At 39.1% G+C, this 16,920-nt stretch overlaps 1 protein-coding gene across 1 annotated transcript in view; it reads left to right on the top strand.

Moving 5' to 3' along the window:
* LOC117405728 (Krueppel-like factor 12) overlaps positions 1-16,920 on the top strand; it is a 77,174-nt gene that overhangs the window by 47,388 nt on the left and 12,866 nt on the right. The window contains exon 4 of the mRNA XM_059030261.1: positions 12,881-13,016. Within this exon, the coding sequence (XP_058886244.1) occupies positions 12,881-13,016 (136 nt within the window). The remainder of the gene's footprint in view (positions 1-12,880; positions 13,017-16,920) is intronic.

Below are 16,920 nucleotides of genomic sequence, written 5' to 3' on the forward strand. Positions count from 1 at the left end.
CAACATCAGTTGTTTCATCTACCATTGACATTACAGCTATGTACTTAGCTTCCTGAACTTCTGCTTTTATTGCATTTGGCAGGACCTGAAACACTCAAGAGATTAAGTCATTCTGAATCTCGGTACCCGCGAATACTATGGCTATTGACAAGTGGTTGCTTAACATGCTGTCGTAGTCAGAAATCAGAGAAAGTAATTCCACATAATTATCTCTATTTGAGGAATTGCTGCCTTCATCGTGCCCTCTGAATGCCAGTTCTTGCTTGCCAAGTTAAACAACGGAATGAATCAAGTGTTTAAGAACCTCACAATTTTTTCTTACTTGCTTATTGTGATGTATTGTATCCCTACGCTTCAGCTTATCCAGCTGAACATGAATCCAGTTTTGTCCAAAGGTTTTGAGTGTTACAGTGGCTCGCGACTGACTTTAGGAACGCTTGTGTTTTTGTGCTGACATCGTTAGACATCCTAGATTGCTGTAGCCAGTTCTGTTCCATATCGTTTTTTCTGTACTGAACAAAAGACACTATAATCTTTTTAATTGACAGTTACCAGTAAGCCACGGATACCTTTAATAATTTGAATTTTGGAAGTAGCGAGTATATCCCTTCCCTTCCTGTGTCAGTATGAGTATTTGTGGTGTATACCTCCCTTTTTTAACAATCTCCAATATTTCTGAGAACGTTCTTGAAAACTGATTCGTAACCAAATCAACTACAATGTCTCTGTTGTCTGATGACATTTTTTTTAATTTGTAAAAAGCAATTTGAAATATAATTTTGAAATTCTCAATGTAATTCTCAATAACAGGCTCTATAATAAGCAATATCATGCGAAATTCAGCTATTCTTACATTGCTTACCCCAGCATATGTATGTCCCGCCTCTGCTCACTAATGATTGGACTGCTGCAAAACCAGGGCAGATCTTTGACTTTCCCATTGGTTAAACTCCCAAGACCTTCAACTGAAATGGAGAATACCCTCAAATGCCCCGCCTCCGCCCCACTTATGTGGATTAAAGAGAAAATGCAGATCTTCTATTGGTTGATTTTATTTTATATATATATAAAATACAATTATACAATGTCAAAGATAGAGCCATAATTAGCACACTGTATCACTCATATCTGGATACTCAAGGTGGCTTTTTATATTTAGTCAACATCACTACATTTCTTGCTGAATTTTATATCAGGGCAGGAAACTTATTTTGCTGTAGGGGAATATGTCTTTGTGTAAGTAAGCATCTACTCGTATTGTGTTTCAAGTATGTATTTTTTGATTAAGTCTGTGTTAAGGTGTTTTGACTATTTTTTCAGAAACTGCTTTTCAGTTCTAGTTACCCATCATAGACATATAATATGCAGGCTAAATCAGCCAAAGTATTTATATTAACAAGAGCCAGAGCCATCTAGTGCACAGTAATGCTGGCAAAACAAAAGGAAACTTGATCCAAAGTTGAATATCACTAGATGGTGCTAGTATTCGCTTCTATAAAGACACTTTGGACGACCTGTCTGAATTACACATCTGTGGTGGGTAACTAGACACCAAGAGAAGCGCCCTAAACACAAGAACTATAGAATGACAATTAAACTGTGATTAGTAGTAATATATTTATATTATATTTAAGGAAAATTGGCATTGCTGTGGAGTTTTACAAGGTAAAATGGAACTCAGTAAACACGTCAACAAAGCCAGAGACCAGAGTTCAAGAGCATTATTTTAACAAGAGTTCCATTATTACCTTGTAAACACCACAGCAATGCTATGAGAATAGGTGTCATAATGTCTTCTCAACCATGCTTAATTTGTACCTTCCGTTCTTGAGTAATGACAGAATGCTGACCTCCATAGAAAACCACGGGAGAGCAGAGTCCAGTTGCTGTATACAGTAATTAGTAAATATAAAACAATAACAGAGAAGCCTATAGAAATACGTTTCATTAATGAATGTTAGTTCAAATCATTAGTGTACACAAAAGGGAGATTTAACAGACTTATACAGATTTTACCTCTGAGATACAAACTAAATGGGTGTTGTTGCTGTTTTGAAAATATGTAAATAGTCAAAGGTATGTAATATTGACCACCAAATGAACCAATATAGGTGGAAACTATACAAACATTTGTTTTTTAATTGCACACCCAAATGTTGAAATAAAAAAGTGTGGACACTCCCTATTCTTAGATCGCAAGTACTTTAAAAACAGCCTTTGTTTATCTGTTGTTGCCTAACCACAGTAAACACAATTTCATTTAAAGCAAGGGAGGCCTATAGCTTGTTAAAATGCACACCAGATATCTCATGGGCCTTAGTTTACCTCTTAGAATGTTGTCACCCCCTCAATTCTACTGTGAGAAACTGCTGACAGGCATTCCGGAAGGTCTTTTTGCTTCCCTTTATTCCTGATTCTGGCCAAGTTTCCATGGAAACAAGGGCAGATTTGAAAAAACAGGAAGATTAAATCATAGAATTGAATATAGCATTGTATTATTATTATTATTATTATTATTATTATTATTTTTGTGGTGCAAGAATATGTTTTGGTACAGCCAAAGATACCAAATGCATGTATGTGCATACCTAAATATTAGATTTGATCGGTTTAGGTAGTCTGTATGTGAGCATGCATCTGTGTATGGTAGGGTAATCTGTCTGCTTCTTTGTGTATCTGTGTGGGAGGGAAATCTGGTTGGAGGATGTGCATCATGTTTGTGTCTGTACTGGTAATATAGGGTTTTCAGGTTACCCTGAGCAATGTTAATTTTGCATATTGTGTAGTTTTTATTCAAGGCTCGTTGTAAACTTTTCATTTTTATAATATGAGTAACTTCTGTCAGGCATTGATGTTTGTGTGACTTTACAAGTAAACAGTATAGTTCAGTACCACCGGAGTATCTCAAAATGTCCCACGCTGTTTAGAAGGTTGATTAATTATGTTCACAATACCAGTATAGTGTCACCTTCCCTTCAATGGCCGCAGAGTGTCTCGTACCTCGTTCCCCATGCCCGCCTCCAGGGGGTGCTTCCTCCCTCCCTCCCTCCGTCACGTTGATCCTGGAGAAACAATGAAAACAAGCCGTCCTTAATACTCGCTCTCCCCTCCCCCTCTCACTCTCTGAGCGGGGCTAATTCACACACCTCATTCACATTTATTGCCTAGGCTCCAGAGCTGCTTCTCTTCCTCCCATGTCCAAAATGGCCACGGTCCGGTTCCAATGTGTTCCCCTGTGTAATCGCTCTCTGTTCTTTTGGTTCTAGTTATATAGGGGAACTAATCAAGGGGTGAGGATGACTTGCACCTGACTACAATTAAGCTCCCAATCACTTGTGACCATGCCCGTGATAAAATAATTAAAAGGACAAAACACACACATAAACTCCTTATTGGGGTCTCCCTTTGGGTACATAAAACATAGAAATGTAACCCCTTATTGGGGCCTCCCTTTGGGTATAAACATAAATAAAACACACTGTGTAAAAAATGCAATAAATAGTGCAACTAAAACAGTATACAATAAAACCACCAGTGGATAAAACAATTAAAACTTTGGTCATTTGTGACGCTTCCAGTTCAGAAGAATATGGGTTTCAAACTTTTTCTAGCACTGAACCTTGTCACACCTGTTAATGGTGGTGGTGGTGGAACTTAAGCATTTATGAGCAACTCCTTTCCTTTCTAGAATGTTAAACAGTTACAGTGTTTGACTTTATTGTTGAGTCTCCTACTAAGCTACTCGCACTATATTGTAGGGCAGCAGTGTGGAGTAGTGGTTAGGGCTCTGGACTCTTGACCGGAGGGTCATGGGTTCAATCCCCGGTCGGGGACACTGCTGTTGTACCCTTGAGCAAGGTACTTTACCTAGATTGCTCCAGTAAAAACCCAACTGTATAAATGGGTAATTGTATGTAAAAATAATGTGATATCTTGTAACAATTGTAAGTCGCCCTGGATAAGGGCGTCTGCTAAGAAATAAATAAATAAATTGTAACGGCGAGCACAGACGGAAGCTTTGCAGCCGACAGTGTTGCAGACTGTGGGCTATTTAAAGGACAGCCTGCGTGCTGTTCAGGGTGGGATATAGTAGGATGTGTATGAGAATCTGCATCTTGCTGTTGTACTGCCAATAAAGAGGGAATCACTAACCTGCTTCAACCTCTTCATTCCTTGTTGCAATCGATATATAAACAGATAGATAGGCAGACAGACAGACAGATGATAAAGCACACCCTACTGATAGTGTGGCTGGGGTGCTTAAATCATAATATCACCTCTTTTGGGGAATCCAGAAAGGCAGACAGACACTGGAGATGTGGTCTGCCACTGAGTAATGCAATTTTATTGCAGTCAGTCAAGTAGGGCGTGTGGCCCTTTATACATAAAACAAACAATACAAAAATAAACGAAACCCAACTCTCTCTGGGGCCGATGTAAGGATACGTGCAAAGGGATTTGCAGCTGCAAAACACAGATATTGCTGCCAGAAACCGTGGTTAGTTGGCTAAAGTGGGACTTTAGCGATCATTCAATGCGGCGTATGTAAAGAATGGTTTTCACCTGGCGTACTGCACCCGCTATCAAATTAGCACTTTGCCATCATCAATCCATTTAAATAGTATTGAAATGTATTCAAATGAAGAAAAGAGCATGGAATTGGGCAGGGATCTGGAATACTAAGCGGGTGCAAACATTATAATGAGATGGAAGGATTTAGCCTGGCACTTAAGCAATTGCTGACCCTCCCAAAAACTTTACACCTCCGCTTAACAAGATGCAAAGCATTGTAGAAGCGAGTGATTCAGAGCTTACATAATCTGTATTGTTTAAGGACCTGTAAAATAAATGCAGATAATTCCCTGTAAAGAACACATTTATTAAATTAGGGCGGAACAGGGGAAAATCTTAAGCACTCCGCACCACAGTGATTCTTCATGAACACAACACGGCAATAAATGAAATACAATGACAACTGCACGTGGAATTAAAAATACATATCAAAATGCAAAGTATTAAAAACAGCGTTTTGAATGCTTCATACACTGCTGCAGACTCGCTTAGTTTAAAAAGAGAATATGTTCAAAGAATCGCACTATTTGAACTTGGAACTACATGCAGGACTGTTCTGTGTACTTGTTAATTTACACTTTTGATAGTTCTGCGAGATTTGAAGGCTTCAGACAGTCTCAGCTGAAAAAGTATAACAATAAAAAAGCCACAGCGTGACACTCTTCCATAGAACCCCATGTGTACCCATGTAAGCAAGCCTAAACGAAATATGTCGTTTCGCTATAGAGGACAATGTTCTGGCTCAACAACCTGACACTTTAAAAAATTCCTGCAACAGGCTGGCAAAACTGAGAGGGTTAAGTCAGTAATGTCAGATGATTGCGCCCCGCCCCTGTGTGTATTTGATATTATTATGATTTAAATGTATTTGTGTTAAAAACAAGTTATTATTTATTGATGTTTTGTTTGGCAGGGAAGGAGTTAAAAACCTTCCCTGCCAGAAATACTTGTGTAGAATGTGGCTTCACACTGGCTGATTGATTGCCAGTTTGAGGACAGACGCATCAATATAAAAAAAGGAAGAGTTCAGAAATCAATATTTGGTGGAATAACCCTGATTTTCAAGCACAGCTTTCATGCATCTTGGCATGCTCTCCACCAGTCTTTCACATTGATGTTGGGTGACTTTATGCCACTCCTGGCGCAAAAATTCAAGCAGCTCGGCTTTGTTTGATGGCTTATGACCATCCATCTTCCTCTTGATCACATTCCAGAGGTTTTCAATGGGGTTCAGGTCTGGAGATTGGGCTGGCCATGACAGGGTCTTGATCTTGTGGTCCTCCATCCACACCTTGATTGACCTGGCTGTGTGGCATGGAGCATTGTCCTGCTGGAAAAACCAATCCTCAGAGTTGAGGAACATTGTCAGAGCAGAAGGAAGCAAGTTTTCTGCCAGGATAAACCTTGGCTTGATTCATGCCAAAGCTGCCTGATTCCAGCCTTGCTGAAGCACCCCCAGATCATCACCGATCCTCCACCACATTTCACAGTGGGTGCGAGACACTGTGGCTTGTAGGCCTCTCCAGGTCTCCGTCTAACCATTAGACGACCAGGTGTTGGGCAAAGCTGAAAATTGGACTCATCTGGGGGTGCTTCAGCAAGGCTGGAATCGGGCAGATTTTCTTTGTGAAGGACGCATGAATCAAGCCAAGTACAAGGTTGTCCTGGAAGAAAACTTGCTTCCTTCTGCTCTGACAATGTTCCCCAATTCTGAGGATTGGTTTTTCCAGCAGGACAATGCTCCATGCCACACAGCCAGGTCAATCAAGGTGTGGATGGAGGACCACCAGATCAAGACCCTGTCATGGCCAGCCCAATCTCCAGACCTGAACCCCATTGAAAACCTCTGGAATGTGATCAAGAGGAAGATGGATGGTCACAAGCCATCAAACAAAGCCGAGCTGCTTGAATTTTTGCGCCAGGAGTGGCATAAAGTCACCCAACATCAACGTGAAAGACTGGTGGAGAGCATGCCAAGATGCATGAAAGCTGTGCTTGAAAATCAGGGTTATTCCACCAAATATTGATTTCTGAACTCTTCCTAAGTTAAAACATTAGTATTGTGTTGTTTAAAAATGAATATGAACTTATTTTCTTTGCATTATTCAAGGTCTGACAACACTGCATCTTTTTTGTTATTTTGACCAGTTGTCATTTTCTGCAAATAAATGCTCTAAATGACAATATTTTTATTTGGAATTTGGGAGAAATGTTGTCAGTAGTTTATAGAATAAAACAAAAATGTTCATTTTACCCAAACACATACCTATAAATAGTAAAACCAGAGAAACTGATAATTTTGCAGTGGTCTCTTAATTTTTTCCAGAGCTGTATATATATATTGTAAACGAGCCTTGCGGCTCGGGTTCGTTTTGCCCCTTTAAAATACTGACCAGACACAGAGATGGAGGGTTTGAACGCGCTGTTGCGCTAATTTTTAATGCAGAACAAAATCAAAACAAAATACAAAATAAACACCTAGCTCTGTACGAGCCCTAACTAACACACAAGAACACCCTGACTACAAGTGGGACAGCTAGGCTGTTTACCCACTAAAACAGTAAACAAAAACACACACAGGTTTACTACAACACCTTTTCTTTGGTTTTCTCACGACTGCCAGGACGCAGAGTACCACTTTCTGCCTCCTTCTTCTTAGCAGTCCCGAGCAAACTACCTGTTCTCTTTTTATACCCTGCACCTGGTTCCAATTTAATGGTACTCACCAGGTGCAGGGGATAACTAAGCAATAAAATAATTAACAAAACCAATTAAACAAATGTGCCTTAAAACGAAACCACACATTTTACTGCGGGGATGATTCCAAACCCATCCCCCACTGTGCTACAATATATATATATATATATATATATATATATATATATATATATATATATATATATATATCCCATTTAATCTACACTAGAGTTTCATGGCTCATGTAACAGTCTTGTCCTAGCTTTATCTACTGCTTAAGCATCACCTGGGGATCTCATTGGTACAGAATAGCTTCAGGTCATTTTTCTGCTTCAGATCAACCTTTCAGTAGCAGACATGTCAAAAATATGCAGAGCACTTGAACTGGTTGGCAGTGGACGTTAGTGGTGTGTAATCACTGTAGCGCCAATGCACTCCAGGTATTCAGCTAGGGCAACATAAAGTGACTTTTCCCCAGGAAAGCAGAGTGTTATACAAAAAACTTAAAAAGCTGTGATAAAGAATGTTTCCCTTATGAGGAAGACATTGACAGTCTGCATAACTTAGCTTCCTCAAACAGATGTTCACACACAGATCCGTGGTATTGGCTTATGTTTAAGAAACAGGATCTAAGAAAAGTAATCTACAATTAAAGCACAAATGATCCTATAAAATATTGGCAATTAAAACAAGTCCTAATTATAATAGTTTGAGTTTAAGGACTGTTGTAATGACAGAAAACAGCAGAAGATCTAGTCGTGTTAATAAAGGGGCACTAAATCAACCTCGGGCAAAACACCAACCGAATGAATATGGAGCTAATGTTCTGCGGTATTAAGATCTGTTTAAGTCCTGTTATATTATGCTTTAGATTAGATGTAGGAATGTGCTTCAGTTTGGAAATTCATTATTTTAAGTTACATTAATAACCATGTGATTACATGATGTTACTACTGTTAAAGCACTAATAGTGACTATTATTTCATATTTATTCAATAAAGAATGCAATAGAAAAAGCATGTGTTAGTTTATAGATAATTATCTCACTATTAATGGAACTTAAAATAAATAATTATATTTGAACCTAGTTCCCAGATGTCAGTTTGATGGGAATATTTTCTTCTACCTCACAGATGATCTCTTTCAGAGTAGTAACACAACACTAACCTCACAATGATAACATATATTGTGATCCTAAAGGAAAATTTGCTGGGTTAAATACATGGACAACACTTCAGATTTAGACTTGTACCCAGCAGTTGTTGATTCTGCTCTGAAAAAGTGTAAATCGCAACATCATTGAACAGGAAAGCCTTTCCTCATCAGCTTGATGTTTAAGAGTTGTCTTTGTTTATGTGTTGGGTGGAGGCAGTCCCTGATAGTGTTGCAGTGGGTTTGACAGGAAAGCTGACTATCATGTCAGCCTCTAAGGGCACACCACCCTTGGCTGATAATGAGGAGGAATTGAGCGGAGATGACAGAGAAGCCTTGGGGCCTCAGTACTGTGAGAGAGGCCCTCACAGATTTAAAGATGAAAATACATTGCTTTTTATTCCTGAATGTTAAATATGAAAAATACAATCTTGGGTACAATCGCTAATATTTACCTTTTTAATGCTCTTTGATATCTGTGCTGTGAATGATGTTTTGTTTGGGGAGAAACTTCTTCACTGCCCATCAATCTCTTTGATTGGATTTGCGTCACACACGTGTACTGTAGCAACCATAACGTGCTCCTGATACGCCATTTGAAAATGATGCACTGTAGATCCATGTACTCTGGAAAAGAAGTGGAAACAAAATATAATCCAATCAGATCAATTCAATGCAATTATGTAAGGGAGCTTTACTGTATATAACAGGCTATTCTTTTTGAGGGAAATAAAGAGAAAATGTGTGCTAAGCACTTGATACTGTTGGCTTTCCAAAAAATTCTAGAGGAGCTGCCAATCACACTGAAGGATGCCGGTTTATTTTATGGAATAATTTAGAATCTCGCCTAGAGTCCAAACTGTCAATTAGCAATGTATTAAAGTAAACGTGGCTTCTTCAGAAGCTTAGCTGAACTGCCTACTGTATGTTTAATGTGGACAGGACACTTTGCAGACAGCAATAGAGCTTTACTGAGCAAACAGAGTTAACAAGGCATGCAATGCCATCGACAGGAAAAACTCACATTCATGTTTCTCTTTCTAGAGTTTGGCATGTGCTTTTAAGTGTTTACAAAAGATTGATTGTTGACATTAAATAGTCCCTAGACTGTACATTTTAATATTGAAAGCAGAAAAAAATAGTGCTGCACTGTAGTGATTTCTGGGCATTTGCTTGATAATGTAAAATACAGGAGGTCCAGTTACGTAAGATGTGTGATCCTTGTGGTATATCTTACTGATGTATTTCTTAGAGATGTGTTTGATAGCTGTATGGCGGCCAAAGGGAGCTTTACATTTGAGATGGTTAAGAAGCCACCAGGATGTAGTAACTGAAACAGAAAATGGTATACAAAGTTGATCTAACTAAGATGTTTCATACCCATACCAAGTTGCACACACATATATATATATATATATATATATATATATATACATATACATACATATATATATATATATATATATATATATATTGTGACAAAGCACAACTCACTCGGGTTCGTGCCCCTTTAAAAATACGACCCAGAACAATGAAATGGAGTTTTAAGCGCTGGTGCGCTATTTTTAATAAACACAAAAATCAAACAAAATACACAAAATAAACACCTAACTCCTCTTGGAGCACTAACTCAACTCTCAGGAACACCCTGACTAACGCGGGACAGCTACGCTGTTTTCCCGTCCTTCCCAAAACCACAAACTTCAACACACAGGTTTGACACCGCACTTACTTTTTCTCTCTGGCTACTCGGAGACAGAGCACCTCTTCTGCCTCCTTCTACTCAGCAGCCTAGAGCAGACTGACTGCTCTCCTTATAAACCCTGCACCTGGCTCTAATTTACAATCATAGCCAGGTGCAGGTGATAATTAACAATAAAACAATTAACAGAAAACATTCCGCACATGTTTTTACTGCAGAGAGGTTTTAACCCCCTCCCTGCTGTCTCACAATATATATATATACATACAGTACAGTGCAAAAGTTTTAGGCAGGTGTGAAAAAATGCTGTAAAGTAAGAATGCTTTCAAAAATAGACATGTTAATAGTTTATATTTATCAATTAACAAAATGCAAAGTGAGTGAACAGAAGAAAAATCTACATCAAATCAATATTTGGTGTGACCACCCTTTGCCTTCAAAACAGCATCAATTCTTCTAGGTACACTTGCACACAGTTTTTGAAGGAACTCGGCAGGTAGGTTGGCCCAAACATCTTGGAGAACTAACCACAGTTCTTCTGTGGATTTAGGCAGCCTCAGTTGCTTCTCTCTCTTCATGTAATCCCAGACAGACTCGATGATGTTGAGATCAGGGCTCTGTGGGGGCCATACCATCACTTCCAGGACTCCTTGTTCTTCTTTACGCTGAAGATAGTTCTTAATGACTTTCGCTGTAAGTTTGGGGTTGTTGTCATGCTGCAGAATAAATTTGGGGCCAATCAGATGCCTCCCTGATGGTATTGCATGATGAATAAGTATCTGCCTGTACTTCTCAGCATTGAGACCATTAATTCTGACCAAATCCCCAACTCCATTTGCAGAAATGCAGCCCCAAACTTGCAAGGAACCTCCACCATGCTTCACTGTTGCCTGCAGACACTCATTCGTGTACCGCTCTCCAGCCCTTCGACGAGCAAACTGCCTTCTGCTACAGCCAGATATTTCAAATTTTGACTCATCAGTCCAGAGCACCTGCTGCCATTTTTCTGCACCCCAGTTCCTGTGTTTTTGTGCATAGTTGAGTCGCTTGGCCTTGTTTCCACGTCGGAGGTATGGCTTTTTGGCCGCAAGTCTTCCATGAAGGCCACTTCTGACCAGAGTTCTCCGGACAGTAGATGGGTGTACCAGGGTCCCACTGTTTTCTGCCAATTCTGAGCTGATGGCACTGCTGGACATCTTCCGATTGCGAAGGGAAGTAAGCATGATGTGTCTTTCATCTGCTGCAGTAAGTTTCCTTGGCCGACCACTGCGTCTACGGTCCTCAACGTGCCCGTTTCTTTGTGCTTCTTCAAAAGAGCTTGGACAGCACATCTGGAAACCCCTGTCTGCCTTGAAATTTCTGCCTGGGAGAGACCTTGCTGATGCAGTATAACTACCTTGTGTCTTGTTGCTGTGCTCAGTCTTGCCATGGTGTATGACTTTTGACAGTAAACTGTCTTCAGCAACCTCACCTTGTTAGCTGAGTTTGGCTGTTTCTCACCCAGTTTTATTCCTCCTACACAGCTGTTTCTGTTTCAGTTAATGATTGTGTTTCAACCTACATATTGAATTGATGATCATTAGCACCTGTTTGGTATAATTGTTTAATCATACACCTGACTATATGCCTACAAAATCCCTGACTTTGTGCAAGTGTACCTAGAAGAATTGATGCTGTTTTGAAGGCAAAGGGTGGTCACACCAAATATGGATTTGATTTACATTTTTCTTCTGTTCACTCACTTTGCATTTAGTTAATTGATAAATATAATCTATTAACATGTCTATTTTTGAAAGCATTCTTACTTTACAGCATTTTTTCACACCTGCCTAAAACTTTTGCACAGTACTGTATATATATATATATATATATATATATATATATATATATATATATATATATACAGGGTGATTAGAAAATAAGTTTACCACATCAATGATATGGTGCATTGATGTGGTAAACTTACTTTCTAATTATCCTGTATATATATATTTAGGCTCTTTCCCTCTGGTTGTGATGCAGTCGTTACTTGTAATTGTCTTTGTGTACTGCTCTACCTACAGCCAGTAGCCATCTGTATGCTACTCTTTTACTTGCCCTACTGCAACCACCTCTTGACTGAACCTCACCCCAGCTTAAGAGTCCCTAACCAGCTGATGCTGCTGCACAGTTTATCACCCGGCCATAACACATTTAAAAGATACCTAGTGTTCGCAATGTCAGGGCACTCATTGTTATTAAAAAATACTGTTCAAAAAGAATATCACTGGAATTGTTTCCCTGCTCTAAGGCAACGTTCAATCAAACTTTGTATGTCAGCTATTACTGTATGGCACTGCTATTTTATTAGATGGTGTGCAGAGTTGCGGAGAGTTGCAGGGTGGCAGGTTCATAGCTCCACTCTGGCACATCTGATAGTTTCCGACTTCTAACGTAAGTTAAGGTATTTCATGCTCATATCAAGTTGCCCTTCAGTGTGGTTCTCTAAGGAAACTAATGATAATGAAGATGTCCTATTGTTAACAGTGCTTCTCACACACCCCTGTTTATATATATATGCTGCAGACAAATCTTTGACAATCCTGGGATCTGTGCTTGTAAAAATGTCAGCAGTGTAAATGAACAGTATGCGTACAGTAGGCACGCACTCAGGGCTGCTGTACAGTGTTTGATTTATACATTACTCATCACATTATAGTATTGGATTCCTCGCATTATGATACTAATTTCTGTCTTATTACGTCTCTTTTATTACAGCACAAATAGACCCAAACGACTTGTCTCCAAGACAAATCAAAAGCGACAGTGATGATGATGACCTGCCAAATGTGACCTTGGACAGTGTTAATGAAACTGGATCCACTGCTCTCTCTATAGCAAGAGCTGTGCAGGAGTGAGTATTGATGTTTCTATGTATCTACCGACGCCAAAACAAAGCCATGTATCTGTCAGTCAATCAGTCCAAGTTAATAGAGCGGTTGCTTGTTTGACGCATGAATATGAACATGAACACATCATTTCTAAAGGCTGTTGCACCTCGTACACTGAAAACCTTTCTTTTCTGATTTTGTAAGGAATTCTTCACACTGGTTTCTTATGAAGGGGTAAAAGGATCTAGAAGAAAGATTTTGTGTTAAGTTTATGACTGAACTTTTTTAAAAGCCCAGTTGCCATTTGTTTTTCTCTTGAGAAAAGCTGCTTTTGCAGTTGTCACATTTTTATTTTATATCCTTATCTATTTTTTTGTCCTTAATGATGTCTTTACTGAAAACAGTAAATGTCAGTAAATGTATATGTCTGAGTAATTAGCTTGCCGTACTGACCTGGGGAGCCTATGAAAGGGGCAGTATTCTTAAACATTGCCTGAAAATTCAAGGTCTATTACTACCCCGGTCTACAGCACACTTATGTAGCGATGATTCTGTAATAAAACACATTTCTTCGCAGCTCTGATACAATCTACCACATTTTTTTTTTTTACCAAGCTTTTACTTTTTTCTCTGATAAGAACCTTTCTGTGTTTGCAGAAAACAGCAAAAAGATTTGTACAATATATTCAGGCAGATTTGACCTTGAGATAGTACCAGCAACAATATATAGTCCCATTGTAGAATTCCAAAGGAAAAATAACAACCCCATCTGGGACCTTGTGAAACTGAGGACCGTGCCTGTATACATCCACATGCATGGACACCTGGAAGTGTGTTATTATACTTAGAAAATAGCAGCATTCGATACAGAAAAAAATGAAGGGCTGTCAAGCTGTGCTGGGTTGTGCTTAAATGTGCAGAACACTATCCAGATGTTTTATAATGGCCAACGCTCATCTCTTTAAAAAACTTACAGGTAAACATATTCCTATACAATAGCTTTAACAACAATTCATAAAATGCAAGGAGATAAACATGACTGTGTTTCTGTAGGTTTTCCCAAGGTAAGCTCATAAATAAGTAAAGCGATTCTTGAAAGTGCGTGTGTGACACCGGAGCCTCTGCAGTGCATTAGCATATTCATCAGCTCCTCGGGAGCAGTGGGATGACATTGCTATGGTTAGAATAGAACCAGCGGTGACTGTGTTGCCCCATGAGGCTGTGTACGAATTCCTGAAGAGTGAAAGGTATCCATCTATTCATCTATTTATAGTTTCATCCAGTTATTTATATTTATAGTATCTGTCTGTTAGCTTGACTGTGCATATCCATCTGTCTATCAATCTGACCATACAGCAAGACTTATACAGATACATAGGAATGTGTATGTTTCCCTGATGAATAAAGGTTCTCTTTGTGTGCAGCTGCTGTAGAGATTACCCAGTTCCTGGTCTTAGCCACAGTACGGTTTGGTATTTCTTCCAGCGTTCTGTGCATCATGCCACACCTTCTTGTGAAAATTTCAATCAGACAGAATGTGAGAGTGAAACAAATAAAACCAAAGGAGCAGGATGAGAAACATTCAGCTTCTAAACAGATTTAATCCCAGTAGCATTCCTGTGCTTTTATAAGATATCTTTATATCTTAGTCATACAGTTCTTGTTGAGATAGTCACACAGTAAACAATCTGTGCAGACATATTCCTGGTGTCTCCAATTCAAACTGGTCAAAAGAAAAATAAGGTATGACAGTGTCATAGACAAAAAATAAAAAGCTAGGAAGAATGTAGATTAGCTTTATGCTTTAACTAAAGGTAGGCAGAATGGCTGTGGATGCAATTGTGCAAATTTTCTTGTGCCCATCATGCCTCGAACCTGTATCTTATCAAAGCATGAGATACAGTAGCTTATCCACATACATTCTAGTACAGCACAATACTGCCTGTGCTAAAATGGCCACATCCAGCCTAGTTACGTGGGATGACACACATGTGCAAGATACGTCAACACAGAATAAAGTGTGCGTGGGGGGATGTTACAAGGCATACATGAGCAGAGTCAGCAGCAGCATTAGGTGAGATAACATTTTAAAAAAAGCACAAAATAAACCAGCACAGATTAGTTTAGCCCATCAAAGGTCAGACACATATACTGCAACACTAATGTGTAAACACAATAAAGGCAAGGAAGCACACTGAGGCAGCAATGGTTTAGCTTGAAGCATTCCAGTGGGAGCAAGTTTATATGTGAAACAGGTCTGTGAGTGTGGGGTCTGATCTGAGCCAGGTATAAACATTACTTCAGAAACATCATAGTTTTGAATTTGATTTTTTTTTTTTTTTTTTTTTTTTAAAAGCTTTAAAACTCAGTAATTGTAGACATTTTTGTAGACATACTTTTTCTGGAATATGCAGTTTGTACATGTTCTGAGTAAGCTGTCGTACAACTTTCCTGGTGGCTTGCCTTTGCAAGCAAGCCTGCTGAGTTGTATAGCAGTGTGCAGACTTCAGTTGTGTGAGCAGAAGGCAGTTGCGGAACAAATAATTTACAAAAGCCTGCCAGTCACCTCAAGGGCTTTCCTGCACACAGATCTTTTGAATGTTTGTGTCCCATGCGAAAGAGACTGTGAAGTTTTGAATTATAATTTTTGTTTTGATGTTTCCCCTCACTTGGGGACTGAGGACTGGGAGCTCAGGCTCATTTCTAACAGGTTCTGTCATTTCCTCTAGGCCCCAGCTTGGCAGTGAGCCAAGAGCAACAGGTGATCCCTTTAGCTGCAGAACAGCAGGAAGTGGGCTGTGTGTGTACGAGTTCACCAGAGGGTCTGTCTGGCCTGTCTCCATCTCTGTGCCCCCTCCGCTTGTGCATGGCAAAGGCTATTTCAGCTGCTGCAGTCATTGTACCATGAGCATGTTAATAAGGATTTAGAGTGTGTGTGTTCCTCCTGGAACCAGGAAAATGGGCCTAGCCTGTCGTTTACCAACACTCCAGATGAGGTTTCTAATTGAAAATCTTTATTTTATAGGAAATGGGAATTATTTGTTTATGAGAATACACTGATTTTAAAGGTAAGGGGATTGCACATTGTATAAGTGGGATATTTAAAAGGTTTGTCCCCTTGTTTATAATGTTCAGTCAGTCTCTCCCCCTGCACCCCCCCTCTTTTTTTTTTTTACAGACTATTGAAACAACATGCCTGATATTGACCTCTGCCTATAGAAGCTGACATGTTACTTCCTGTTAGGCTACTTCTGCAGTTTGCACTGGTTTGATTGTTCTTAAAATTTAAGTTTTCATTTATCCTTTGTTTTAAAAAGCTCTTTCCCATAAAAGGATTGCCGGTGCCCTTACCTGACAAGAAATCCACTGTTCTCTTCCTTAGCTGACAATTATTTAAAGTACTTACCAAAACAAAATGCACCAATTTTGCTTACTAGTTTCACACTCAAACCAAGTTTAAAGCACAGCTCAATTGAGGAAAAACATTTTCAAACAGTCACCACTGAATGAAAGGCATCAATGACAAAAAATGTTGAAATACACAGAAAAAATAAACAATTTTCTAAGTAGAAAACCATGGTGAACAAGCCAATTTCCTCAGGATTTTTATTTTTTTTAAATAAGGTTTGGAAATGCATTTTGAAACGCCACTTGCCTTGTGCCCGCAGCTTTATTTTTTACATTGGTATACATTATCAGTGCATGACCCAATGCCAGAGGTGCTAGAATCTGCTCCAGAGTAGATAGGAGGTTCTAGATTTCTATGTCACTTTACTGGTGTAGTAATAAAGTGAAAGAGTGCCCTCTTGTGTTAGGGAATGGTACAGCACCACAATTTGTTTGATGCAAATGGTTGGCAGCTGCTTGAAGAAATACATACAGAAATCAGGATTATAACTTCAATATATTCAATTTAAACATGTCATT

The sequence above is a fragment of the Acipenser ruthenus genome, chromosome 9, assembly GCF_902713425.1.
Source record: "Acipenser ruthenus chromosome 9, fAciRut3.2 maternal haplotype, whole genome shotgun sequence".
Classification (NCBI taxonomy): domain Eukaryota; kingdom Metazoa; phylum Chordata; class Actinopteri; order Acipenseriformes; family Acipenseridae; genus Acipenser; species Acipenser ruthenus.